The sequence below is a fragment of the Corylus avellana genome, chromosome ca6 (genome assembly GCF_901000735.1).
Source record: "Corylus avellana chromosome ca6, CavTom2PMs-1.0".
Lineage (NCBI taxonomy): Eukaryota > Viridiplantae > Streptophyta > Magnoliopsida > Fagales > Betulaceae > Corylus > Corylus avellana.
Window position 1 is genome coordinate 27,701,770 of NC_081546.1, and position 13,648 is coordinate 27,715,417.

A 13,648-nucleotide genomic window follows, 5' to 3' on the forward strand; every position below is an offset into this window, starting at 1 on the left:
AAAGAGTAATGATCTACACTACGCGGCGTGCGTGAACAGTAACGCACGCCGCTGACGTGGTTGCTGACGTGGCACATGCCACGTCGTAGCCTCTGGTGTTTTTTTTTTTTAAAAAAAAATATCAAAACAGAGCCACGGCTTCGACAGCATTTCCCCCCACCCAAAAAATTTCCCCCCAAAACCCATTTTCCCTCCACCTCCACCCAACTTCTCTCTCCACCGGCGCCGGCGCCGGCTCCGGTGTCCCACTGAAACCGGCGAAGTCGTCTGCTCTCCCCCACCGTCGACCGACCCCTTTCCTTTCTCCATTTTTCCTCTCCAACCCCTTTTCTCCACCTTGCGTCCTCTCCTCTCCCCACCGTCACCGCCGCCGACAACCACCTCCACTGCCCTCCATCAGCTCCGGCCGGAACCCATTTAAATTTCTTTGTTGGGTACGTTTTGGAGGAAGGGAGCTTTTATCCATTTGATGACTGAAGTTCACGACTGTTTTCTGACCAATAAAATGTTATTTGTGCTGCAGGAATAAGGGGATATTTTTTGTACCCATTGATTTAAAGAGGCTTCTGTCCGATCAAGGTCCTTTCGACGTTGCTTTGCATAAGGTTAGTGATGATTTCTTTTGGAACTCCGCTTGTTGTTTAACTTTGTGAAGTTTCTTTGATTGTTGAGCTTTTCTTGTAGTTTTGTTGGTTGTCTATGGTGTTTTGACTATAAGCTGGTGACCAGTCTATTGCTTTGCCTTTTTTCTTTTAATGTGGATAATACTTATTTAGTGCTCAAGTAAATGTCTCACAAGCCTTATGTTCCTTCCAGTTGTCAGGAACGGACTGGTGCGAGGTTATTGAGGTTCGTCCATCTATACCCATCGATACTGATATTTTAAATTATTTTAAATTGGGGCATCGTATCAGGAATTGAACCTGTGATACTGCAGTTTCTTGATATACAGCTTTTGGTATGATGTAAATAGATGCGGCTGTTCATGCTGGAGATTATCAACTCGAGGGTGACTGGTTGAAAACCAGAACTTTTGACCCTTAAAGCTTATTTTTGTCTGCTATAAATTGCAGAATTCTCTCTTCTCTTCATGAATCATGATCATATAGTTGAGTCAGTGCCCATGGATCCAAGAGGATTTTACTTTTTAGTGGTCAATCTAGATAAATTATTAAGGCATTGGTTAGCTTGGTTGCAAAGCTTTTCTTACATTTCTGAAGTTAATAAGGTTATTCTTGACTTATCTGGACTTAGATGTTTTGTAAATGTAATTTTTTTGGTCATAATATTCGTTTTTCCAGTCAATTAAATGTGCAATTTGAATATTTTGACTTAGTAAGCAAGATAGCTAACTCAATCCTCGAAGTTCCTATACGCAATAATTAAAATTTCACAAAGTAAAAATTGAGTAAACATGGCTCAGCGGCTGCTGAAATGTGTTGTTCATTAAATTGACATGTCTACTAAAGGATATCTTGACACTCTTTCTATTTCCTTGCTTTACCTTAATAGTCTAATGGAATTATATGATATTTAATAGTAGGCTTACATGCATAACATGTACTTGTCTTGGCTTTAGTATTACAGAGAATAATGTTAGAATTTCATGCTTGATTTTATGCGTATGCATCTTTATGTATTCACGTTTCTTGGTGATTGAGTTGTTGAAGATAGATTTGATTTTATTACGTATCTATTTTTTTAAAAGAACAAAAAAAAAAAAAAAAAAAAAAAGCCACAAGCTGTTTCGGGTTTGCCTTATCCTTTTCAAGCAGTGTGTTTCATTATTCAATCCAAGGAGAAGTTATCTGCAATTGGTCAATAGTATAATCAAGTCACTCGTGGTATAACTATCTCATATGCCCCCGTCTGTCCTTTTTCCAAAGATTCTGGCATTCTATCTAGAGGAACTTTCTGAGGTCTGAGGTTTATGATCTTATAGGATGGTCCATTGTGATAACCTTCTGTCTGATCTGCTGTCTGGATTGAGTTTAGGGGAACCTCTTAACCTAGAAGGGTTTTCTTTCTATTCGTAAGAAAATGCTTTTCTTTTTCTTCTCTGTTTTGAAAAGAAAAAAAAATGATAATGTGGACTTTCTATTGGTGTGATTTGGTATTGCCTTGGCTCTTGCTGTATCAGTCAATTTCTAGATTTGAATATAGTTGAATAGGTGAACCGTGTGGAAGATTTTCTACCCATATGGCGATCACCCTTGCTTGATAAAATTAGCCATACTGTTACTGGAATTATTATGAATGGTCTATTCATAAAAATAAATGTGGTTGACAGTTTAGTTTTGCTAGACACCCTTGACAACTCAAATCAGACACAACCTCATCTTAGAAGCTGTAGGTTTGTGACGCTGTGCTTAGTTCCAATGCTGATTCTCTGCATTTGGTTTCTTTATGTTGTTCAAGTGTGTTATGTTTTTTGGTAAGCCAAATGCAAAAACTCATGTAGACACAAGTTGGGATTATTTATGTGCTTACTGTCGTACTTGTATAGAAGAGGACAAGCCGTTTGATTCTTACACATGCAAGATAAAGTTACTACTTTACCAAATTACCATTTTCTGTATTCATTTCCATATGGACAATTTGTATGATTTCAAAAAAGAACGGTAATAGGGGAAATCTGTATAATGGTGCATACTATTTTTAGAAAAAAAATGAACTCATTTGGGGATATCCCAAAAGAGTACGAAGGACTTGCAAAATAGGTTGGAGGGGGTAAAGCATTATTGTGGATTGTACTGAAACAAGAACTAAAAAATTGTAATGTTAATTATTTTCGAGATTTCTTGCTATGGTTATCATAGAAGTTGAAAATTAATAAAAAATATTTATATTCCAACTATCCTTTTAGTGAAGGTTAAAAACACAGGAATCTTGCATTGCATTGCCTTGCAGTATCTTGATTATTGTTTGAAGAGTCGTAATTATTCTAATTTGGGCTAATCTGTGCTTACAATGTGTTTTAGATATTACGTGGTTGCTAGGGAAATCATTGGCTTCTCCTCTCTTGACCTTTGGTTCTGCAACACCCTTCTGCTTTTCCGCTGTGAGTACCAAACTACCAATTCATGCATACCTCTTTTGAATAGGTGAAGCTGAAATGAATTCAACTATGGCCTCTTTAGCCTATATAAGAAGCTGATCCTACTTCAAAATGTAATCAATTTAGTAGATTGGAATCATTGCCATGTGTCATATATGTGCATGAGGAACAAAAGCTTTGAATCATATGTAATTTGGTTTAGGCGTTGAGTCACCTATGCCAAAATGTGCATGGCTTTAAGCTTTGGTTAGTCTTGGCTGCTTTCAACCATATATAATTTGGTATAGGCATTTAGTCATATGCAACCTTTATTTTAATGATTCATGAAAAGTCTGCAGCTTTAAGAACTGAAAATCAAGGAGAAAACAATTGTTGTGAGCTAATGCTTTTTGTGCAAGCATGATGGAGAGCTAGTTGGTCATCTGCTTTGCATTATTTGGTAGCCTGGCAGAGGTGGTCTGTGATGTGCTGGTTTATCACCAAATCTGGAACTTCTAGTTTGTGCTTGATACTTTGATGTGCTGGTTTATTCAGAGTGGTTTTACTTTTGAAGAGTTGTTCTAAAGAAATTTTTTTCGTCGTTAAAAAAAAAATATATATGCATCTAGTTTATTTTCTACTTATTTTGATTGTGGTGATTTTATCTTTATTAATTATATGGCTTAATAATTGGTTTGGTAGTCTTGATTGTTAAACTTGGGGTCAGAATCATATTTTTCAATTTGATTATATTTCTTGCTTATGAAATCTTAAAATTTGATCAGCAATTTCTCATTACAGGCTGACCTTGCCACTGCTAAGCCAAATATCGTGCTGTTCAATGTTAACTTCTCTAATGGTCTTCCACAAGATGTGCTCAGAGGAGCTAGGTCCACCAATTTCTCTCCTAAGAAATGGGCAATACATGCACTCGATGTTGGGTTCGGTTTTAGCTGTCTACTAGTTTATATGCTTTTCTCTGTGTACAAAAGAGATCATCTTACTATATTGAAGCTAATGTTGAAGTTGACTTGATTTTTAAGTCCAAATGTATTCAATGAGAATATGTCAGTATTAGCTCATTTGATCTAAAGATTCTTTCTTTTTTCAGTCTGTATCAGTTCAAAGTTCTTGGAAAATTGAATGTTCAACTATTAGGGTATTTTATTTTATGACTACATTCCATTTCTTTATTTATGTACTATAACACCATGGTTATTTTATTCAACATTCTTTTATTTCTAACAAAAGTTATTACTTTTTCCTTATAGAATAACAATTCCACGTAACAAATGCACTCCAATTACTTGGTGGATATTAATTCAATTTAATAAGATACTTGGGGATGTTAAAAAAGCAATTTGATAAAACCAAATTCATTTCGAGCATGCAGTCTCAAGTCTGCTATGAAAATGAGATTTAAGATGATCAAGAGTTGAGAGCTCTATTAAAGCAATCAGAATTAGCCCCGCAAAACTCCACCACATGAAGGCACCAAATTAGAAAAAAAAAAAAAAAAAAAAAAAAAAAAACGTCCAATCCAACCCCCCAACAAATGTTTTATTGCTCCCTCATATTATATCAAGTTACCAAACGACTTCCCATTCTTCATGTTGCCTATCCACTTCCTGCAACAAAAAACCAAAACTTCATTTATTTATTCATGTTCTCATGGCTCCAAATGAATGTGAAAAATTCATAAACCAACGGAAAGAACAGCATAAAGGTGATTTCAAATTTTATAAGCCATGTACAAAAAAAAAAAAAAAAAATGGGGAAGAATAGACTCCTCCCCATATGCTCACCTTTTAGCAATAATAAGATTCATAAATCATAATGGGAGATGCTCCCTACTAATAAATGACATTGTGACAAAACGATTCATGCTTCTTTTAAGTATGCAAGGCGTTGCACATTAAAAACCACCAAGATGAGGAAACAAGCATCTATCTCCCAATGTTTCAGCACTACCCATACCATTTTTTTTAACCACTACCAATCTAGTAGAAAATATAAGATGGTTTAGGTCAAAGTAATTCGCCAAAGAGATTATTTCACAGTTTTTATCTTTCATCAGATACAGAAGGGGGGGAAACAAATCAGAAACTGAAGTATAAACAACATTCTAGCGCATAGAATGAAACTAGTAAAATGTTTACTTACAAGCATGCTTAAAGTTTTGCTCTAAGGTTCGCCGCAACAGCATCAATGAAGTCCTCAGTATTCAGATAGTGTTCCCTAGCAAAGCTATACCACGCATGACAGTATATCACAAACATGAAAATAGTAATAATGTTAAATAGAACGTCTACCAACTCTACACATGCTTACTTAGGTCCACGGATAATAAATGCAAGATCCTTGGTCATCTTTCCAGATTCCACAGCTCCAATACAAGCTGCTTCTAGTTTCTCAGTGAAATCCAAGAGTCTAGGATTCTCATTCAGCTTTGCCCTGTCAACCAAAACAGAGTTAGATACTCAAGCAAAATATGTTTCCTCTAATTATGAAGTTTAAAATATACATAATATGTCAAGAACCTAGTGTTGAGCCCAACTCCGCAGATCAACAAAACCATACCTGTGTGCAAGCCCTCGTGACCAAGCAAAGATTTTGAGGCTATGCTGTTTGTGCTGGTTTCACCTCCTTTCTGATGAACCCTATAATGCCGTGTAACAGTTCCATGGGCAGCTTCCGCTTCTATGGTCTTTCCATCTGGACAAACCTGAAACAAATCCATACTTCCAGCAAGTCAAAACTACACACATAAAGGAACAAAAAAGGTAAGAGAAAGATGGAATCATCTTTTGACCCCAATGCCTTATCTAGTGTGCTTCTACGACCTATATTTTTGTATTCACCCCAATGCTTATGCTCCTTCACTCCCAAACGCTCAAAATACAAAAACACCTCCGGACCAAGAGTAATAGTATATATGTCAGAATTTTGTAATCCATCATATATACGCCCTTCAACAAGGCCTTATGGCATTTACATCTTACCACCTAATGTTGAAATTGTGCATTTTTCTCAAATTAAAAGTTCATTATTTTTGCAGATTTACATGGTATGATGGTATGACAAGTAAACAATGTTGATCGTATCATGGATATATCTAGAATATAATTGCAGCTAAAAATGGGAACATTTGCAGAATACTAAGCTAATGCAAGAGATCCAATATGCCACCCATAATTTTTGTTTACACAAGGAACTGTTAAACAAAAAATGCACCAGTACAGATGTCATCAATCCAAGAGATCCAAACCCTGTAAGCACACATTTCAAAAGAAAGCAGTGAATTCCCAGATACAACATTCAACTCACAACATTAAGCAGTTATAATATGTCTAAGGTCAAGGTTACAGAATACAGAAAGTCTATCTATATTGACTCCTTAAAAGTCACTAGCAGTTTGTTACACACAAACTTGGGCTAAAAAATCACTCTGGACATCACCATCATAGTTCTTGCTTGCCCATACATAACCTCCATCGCTCTTGATAGCATAAGCCACCATATCACCAATGAGACGGTGTTCATACCTTCCAATTCAATCATATAACTAACTTAATAAACAAAAGGGTGGCCTGCGTAAACCATCACTTTAAAGCAAAAACTAACAGAATGCTCACCATACGCTAGCAACCTCAAACTTTGATTTCCAGTTGGCCTCGTAAACTTCTTGAAATATGTCCTTGAATCTTCATTGAATGAATTCATAAGATCAAACATACATTGATGGAACAAGAGGCCAGGAACATGGGTTTAACAAAATTCCCACGGATTAAAATGTAAAAGAATTATATTAAATTTCTCTAATGAGAAAAATAAAAATAATATTAAGTTAAAAATAGAGTAAAAAGTAACAAGCTGACAAAGTCACATACCTTCCATCATACTTCTTAAGAATGGTATTCTTTGTGCTAAGATAAAGTGGCCACTTTTTCTCATAGGCAGATTTACAAAGAATGATTTTGAGCATCCAAAGCAAGCTACAATGATTATAACCCAGATTTACAAATAGCACAAAATCATTGTCTATTTCCCAGCCTAGGAAAAAATGGTAATATTTGCATCTCTCTCTCAAGGCATGTTCATTAACAATTTCTCAATATGGGATAAAAAGGGGCACATAGGCTTGTTCCCTCACTCACTCCTAGCCCACGATTAGGCATTAATCTAAAACACTTTGGAAACACCTGATATGATTGCTCCATGATTGTAAAGATGATGCCACTGAAAGTTAGACCAATCATTGATCTCCTCATGCAATATCTAAGCATATATTTGAACTAAAGTAATATAAAAAATAAAAAAAAATAAAAAAATCTTCCTTTTTCTTTTCTTTTTTTTTTTTTTTTCTTTCAAATTATCTTTTTTTGATAAATAAGTTGAATTGAAGAATTCGGTCATTGGTGAATGCCCTCACCTAACAGTTAACGAAAAAAATCAGTTTGTTTTTTTTTACCTAAATAAACCATCCATACCACCGCAATACCGCTAAAACCAAGAAGTGAATCATCTCTAACTGTCATACCTTGGACAAAATTCAAGGATTTGTAGCCCCTCCAATGTAGTTCAAAAGCAGAACCCTTCCAGCTGGTGCTCGATTGGGGAAAAATGATGAGCTATATATAGTTCCTGCAACACCAAAGAAAATCCACAGGCTGAATTTGGCAAGAAATTTTCAAAGCATCCTTAACAGAATATTAGTTCTTACTATCAAACTTTTGACTGTTACAACGAATTTCAAATTGCAGAAACTTTAAAAACCTACACAAATATTTTGATTTTCGATAAAGTCACTGAACAAGCCTTTTCTTTTCCTTCAATTTCTCAGCAACCAAACAAGAAATGCACTAAAGACCAGTCACCACGAGACATCAATTTGTAATAACCCAACCCAAGCATCTCTGCAAAACCTCATATCTTCAAGAACCCATACAGAAAATCACAACAAGGAAAGAAAGAGTGAGAGAGAATTACCTCATACCACATCCTTTGTTTCGTAATCCCTTCCTTTTTTGCAAAGACGTACAGAAACTCGTGTTAGAGAGAAGAGAGACGAGAGAAAGAGAGAAAGGCGTGAGAGAGGGAGAGAAGAGAGACAAGAGAGAAAGGCGTGAGAGAGAAGAGAGATAAGAGAGAAAGAGAGAAAGGCGTGAGAATGGGTTTGGGGAAAATTTTGGGGGGAAATGAAATGTGTGGTAGGAGGGAATGGTTTTGGGGAAAACACGGCGCCGGCGCCGGTGCCGGTGGAGAGAGAATCTGGGTGGAGGGAGAATGGGGTGGAGGGAAAATGGGTTTGGGGGAAAATTTTTTGGGGTGGGGGGAAGACGATCGTGTTTTGTTTTGATTTTTTCTTTTTTTTTTTTTTTGTAGGTTACGACGTGGCCTGTGCCACGTCAGCGGCGTGCGTTACTGTTCACGCACGCCGCGTAACCTGTATCATTACTCAAACAAAACACAACAAATCTCTTGTTTAGTATAAAGTGTCGATCTTATTGAGTAATGAAGATGATAGATAGTGTTATATAGAGAGACAGAACCATAAACTTTTGAAGGGGCTATAACCTGATTTTATGAGACTGTAACACATTTTTTTTTTTAAAAAAAAAAATATATTACATAGGATTGTGATACATCATTTAAAGAGTAAATTTTAGAGAATTTTTTTGAGAAGTGTATCATTTCTCTTTTCAAAAACATTTTCAAATGTTGCATAACATCTCTAAAAAATTTAACTCCTAATAATTTTATCATTTTTCTATAAATATTATTTGTGATTCAGTCCACTGGGATTCAGATTTTTAGGATCTAAAATCAAAATCCATTCTAATCTCTCTCAAATTTAAAAACTTGACCTAAAACCAGTGCTAATTATTTTTTAGAACCCCATTTTAATTATCACCTGCACATTTCAGTACTTCTAGCATCACGGATACGTTCTCCAATAAATAATGTTACATATGTAACATTACTAACATACATCACATGTCACATTACATGACCTTTTTAACTCCCAAAAAAACAACAGACACAATTTATTGTCACAAAAATAAAAGGAAACATATATAAATAAACAAGGTAAAAATGTGTGACACCGAAGCATATTTCCCAATAAAGAATCCCCGATACAAAGCAAATCTAACTTCATTGTTAACGTGTCATCCTCTGCCAAAGAAGCTCTCTCTGTGTGTTTGCTCTTGTGGCAAGCTCTCAACTGCTTCAACTTCTCCTCTCTCTACGGATCTGATTCGTCCGTCCCGGAAAGGGTTTCAGCGAATCTCTGTCAATTTTCTCTAGGAAATAGTGCTCTTGCAACTTCGTACATGGCTTTTTCCGGAGATTCTTCGTCTTCATCAATTCCTAGATGGGATGTATTCTTGAGTTTTAGAGGTAAGGATACTCGTAAAAATTTTACTGCCCATCTGTACGCAGCTTTGCGTCGAGAGGGAATCCACACCTTCATGGACGACAAGCTTAGAACTGGAGAGGAAATTTCACCAGCACTCGTCAAAGCAATTGAAGAGTCTGAGATTTCAATTATTGTACTCTCTAAAAACTATACATCATCCCGATGGTGCCTGGACGAGTTAATGAAGATTCTCGAGTGTAGAAAAACAAGGAGGCAAAAGGTTTTACCGTTGTTCTACGACGTAGATCCGTCGTGTTAGTTCTTGTGTTGGCTTAATTCAGTTCCAAAATGTAGAGGTTACTGTTTACAGACTCAAACACTGATATAGAATGCTCAGAATCTAATCTCGACCGTTCATAATGTAGATTCATGTGTTATGAACGTCTCTGCAAAATTTCAGCTCAATCGGACCACAAACGCCCATCGATCGGAGCTGTTGATCAAGACTGGACAGGCCGGGTCCGGACCGCAATTCCCCGAGTCCGGACCGAAATTCCAGAAACTAAAATTTTGCTCCGCAAAGCCGTGTCCGGACAGCCCATTAACATGTCCGGACACCCCGTAAGTTTGAGGCCCAAAAACGTGATTTTAAGTGGTTTAAGTCTAGGGTTTTGTCGGGGGTATATATACATCATTATAGAAGATAGAAGTACGAATTTTCACCCCCCAGAGAGTTCGTCGGAGGCTGTGCTAAGAGAGATCATATGTGGTGAGCGTTAAATTGAATCTCTTAGAGTTTTAGTTATTCCTTTGATAAATCTACGGTTAAGAAGTCTATCGGAAGGGTCCGGTAAAGGAGAATCACGTTGAAGAAGATTGTGAGTAAGGAGACGAGTTGTAGGCTTGTCGATCTTACAGAGCCAAGGTCTTGCAAAGGGTTGTGAGTGTTCCTAGTGTCTGTAATCTCTGGATAATCTTTTGATAGTGATTTCCTGGGTTTGGCTGCCCCGGAGAGGTTTTACTTTTAGATCGGTTTCTAAAAAGTTTCCTCTTCGTAACCAAAATATTTGTGTCTGCCTCTTTATTGCTTTATATATTTTGGGTGATTGAATTGTTTATTGCTTCATAGTATTAATTCCGCATAAATTGTGATAAACAAGTTTTTGGAGTCGACATAGCGTTTTTCAATTGGTATCAAAGCGGGTTCACTCTGTTTGGATTAAATTCTTGAGTGAGATCTGTTGACTCCTGTTTGCTATGAATACTTCTCAAGGGGAATATGATCTTATAAACTCCTTCAATAATTTGTTGGAAAAATTCACTCTTTTGAGACATCAATACACAAATTGTTTGGGGGAGTTTCAAGATCTTAAACATGTGAATGAATCTATTGTTACTAAATTGTCTGAATCACATGCTATAATTGATTCTTTAAAATCTGAAAATTCTGTTTTAGGTTCTAAAGTTGATTTGTTAGAGAATAAATTAAAAGAGTCAGAAACTCAATTGGAAAAATTCTCTAGCAATTCCCTTGAGAATATGTTATATACTCAGAATTCTGATTGTGATAAATCTGAGTTAAGTTTTGATTGTCATGTTGCTTCGTCTTCTAACAATGATTCTAGTTCCGAGATAATATTTGTTAAATCAGAAAAAGTAGAAGACTCTTTAGTTAAAAGAAAAACAGCAGCTGCCTCGACCTCACAAGGTAAGGAAGTTAAGAAAATTCATATTGAACCTTGTGTATCTTACCCCAAGTATAGAGTCGTCCATCCTCCTAGGAATCTATCTCCTAAAAGGTTTATCCCTACTTGTCATCATTGTGGAAAAGTTGGTCACATTCGACCCAACTGTTTTAAATTGAAACCTCATATGCATAAAAATAAAAATTCTGTTTCTAAGAAAAAACCTTTGGGGTTATGCACAATGATGATGGGAGGTTTGTCTAGATTAGACAAGATTGAAAATGTTCACGTCTCTACACCTTCTTTCAAGAAGGTTTGGGTTAGGAAGGATTATACCATTCACCCATTGAGGGGGAGTGGTAGTGATCTCACCTAAAGTTAGGTGAGTCAATAACATGCCTAAGATTGATTGTTTTGTTTATTTTTGAATATCCTATAACGTGTTATTTTTCTTTGCTTTGCATTTTTTTTTTTTTTTTACTTTATTGTTTATGCACTGCATTATTTTTGTTGTTACACTTTTTGTATGAAGAGTGTATACATGGTTGTTTTGAGATTCATGTTTTGAGGCATATTCATAAAGGATTTTTCAAGAAATTCATATATCATGATCTTTGAAAAGCTTATAGATGAGATGTTGTGTGCGGACCACAAAGATTTTTGTCTACTTGCTAATCAAATATTCAGGAATGTGTAATGTCTTGTGAAGACCTAGAAGTAGTTATTAAACCAAATCATTATTTTGTAGTGGGACTTATAAGATGTGATGAAAGTTTAATGCTAAAGGACATTCATGTCTTGCCTGTTGTAATCTCAATTCAAGCATGTTGTTTTGTTTTGCATTGCATTTTTGTTTGTTTTGCATTTGTTTTTCATTTGTGTGCATTTCTTTTATGAAAAATTTCAAAAAGACAAAAATATGTTACTTTAATTGTTTTTTTTTTTTTTTTTTTTCTTTTGTCTTATGCACCTAGATAGTCCATTGATTTCTATTGTTGCTTTTTATGGATTTAATTCCTTGCGTCTTGGAATGTTCTTAATATGCATGAGATGAAAATTTGTGTCAATGGACTTGTTTTTGTGGTTACCTAAAGCCTGAGCTTATGTGGTACATTTTGCCTATGCTTTATCCCTTGTGCACATTTAAGCTTAAATTGAGGTTTTGTTTCACTTTATTTGTGAGGTCTGTTAGGTAATCATATGAGGTTTTTGACTAGTCATATTCTTCAAATTGACCATATGCTAGTTGAACCTAGGGCTTAAAAATTCCTGCTTTCTCTTTTGTGATAAACACCAACAGTTTAAGGACACTTTCTCAAAGAGAAAAATAAACAAAATAGTGAAACAAATAAAATCAAAAAATCATATTCCAAAGGAATTTATTTCACTGTGTCAAACTTGTGCAAAATGTTTTACAAAGAGAAATGTATAGGATGAGAGTGGCTAGGCCCTAGTATGATAAGGTTTGACTTTTGATTTGATATACTTGTCAAAACCTCATGGTGGTGAAACTTTCTCCTCATTTTGTAAGTTGAAATTTTTTTTTTTGGATGGCTTACCCACACACCACACAAGCATGGGTTGAATGGAACATTTTCTTGGCTTGGGTTAAGCAATATGAGTTTTTAGCCATTTCTAGTCTCATGTATGTTTTGCATATTTGGAGCATGTTTGGGATATTCATTGTGCAATACATGAGTCATTGATGTGTTATCATTTGTGTTCATTTGACTTTTGAAGGGGAGAAACATGTTTTGCATTTTTTAGCTTCTTGTTGATTATTGAGTCATATGTTGAGGGGGAGTTTTTGGTGATGTGTGTTCATGATCTTACATTCTACGTCATTCTTTTGTGATCATGAGTTTTATTTTTGTATTCCTGTTCCACATATGCCTTGATATATTTTGTGAGGTGTTTCAGGAAATATGAAGACCTTTTGTCATTCTGTGACAAAAAGGGGGAGTAAATATGGGGAAATGATGGGATTGGCTCGGCATTTTGGTTTTGTCACTGAATTGCCAAAGGGGGAGTTTGTTAGTTCTTGTGTTGGCTTAATTCAGTTCCAAAATGTAGAGGCTACTGTTTACAGACTCAAACACTGATATAGAATGCTCAGAATCCAATCTCGACCGTTCATAATGTAGATTCATGTGTTATGAACGTCCCTGCAAAATTTTAGCTCAATCGAACCACAAACGCCCATCGATCGGAGCTGTTGATCAAGACTGGACAGGCCGGGTCCGGACCACAATTCCCCGGGTCCGGACTGCAATTCCAGAAACTAAAATTTTGCTCCGCAAAGCCGTGTCCGGACAGCCCATTAACATGTCCGGACCCCCCGTAAGTTTTAGGCCCAAAAATGTGTTTTTAAGTGGGTTAGGTCTAGGGTTTTGTCGGGGGTATATATACATCATTATAGAAGAGAGAGGCAAGAATTTTCACCCCCAAAGAGTTCGTCGGAGCTGTGCTAAGAGAGATCATATGTGGTGAGCGTTTAATTGAATCTCTTAGAGTTTTAGTTATTCCTTTGATAAATCTACGGTTGAAAAGTCTATCGGAATGGTC

At 36.1% G+C, this 13,648-nt stretch overlaps 1 protein-coding gene, 1 long non-coding RNA gene and 1 pseudogene across 2 annotated transcripts; 2 read left to right on the forward strand and 1 right to left on the reverse strand.

Annotated features, from left to right (window-relative positions):
• Positions 1-170: 170 nt before the first annotated feature.
• On the forward strand, positions 171-4,147 carry LOC132185018 (uncharacterized). Its single transcript, XR_009440605.1, has 5 exons — positions 171-434; positions 524-605; positions 817-849; positions 2,982-3,061; positions 3,839-4,147. It is a non-coding gene; the product is annotated as an uncharacterized LOC132185018 (long non-coding RNA).
• A 149-nt stretch (positions 4,148-4,296) lies between these two features.
• Positions 4,297-8,362, reverse strand: LOC132185017 (isocitrate dehydrogenase [NADP]-like; annotated as a pseudogene).
• A 1,010-nt stretch (positions 8,363-9,372) lies between these two features.
• LOC132185520 (disease resistance protein RUN1-like) lies at positions 9,373-9,717 on the forward strand. The gene has a single exon (XM_059599284.1). The coding sequence runs from the start codon at positions 9,373-9,375 to the stop codon at positions 9,715-9,717; it is 345 nt and encodes a 114-aa protein (XP_059455267.1).
• Positions 9,718-13,648: the final 3,931 nt, after the last annotated feature.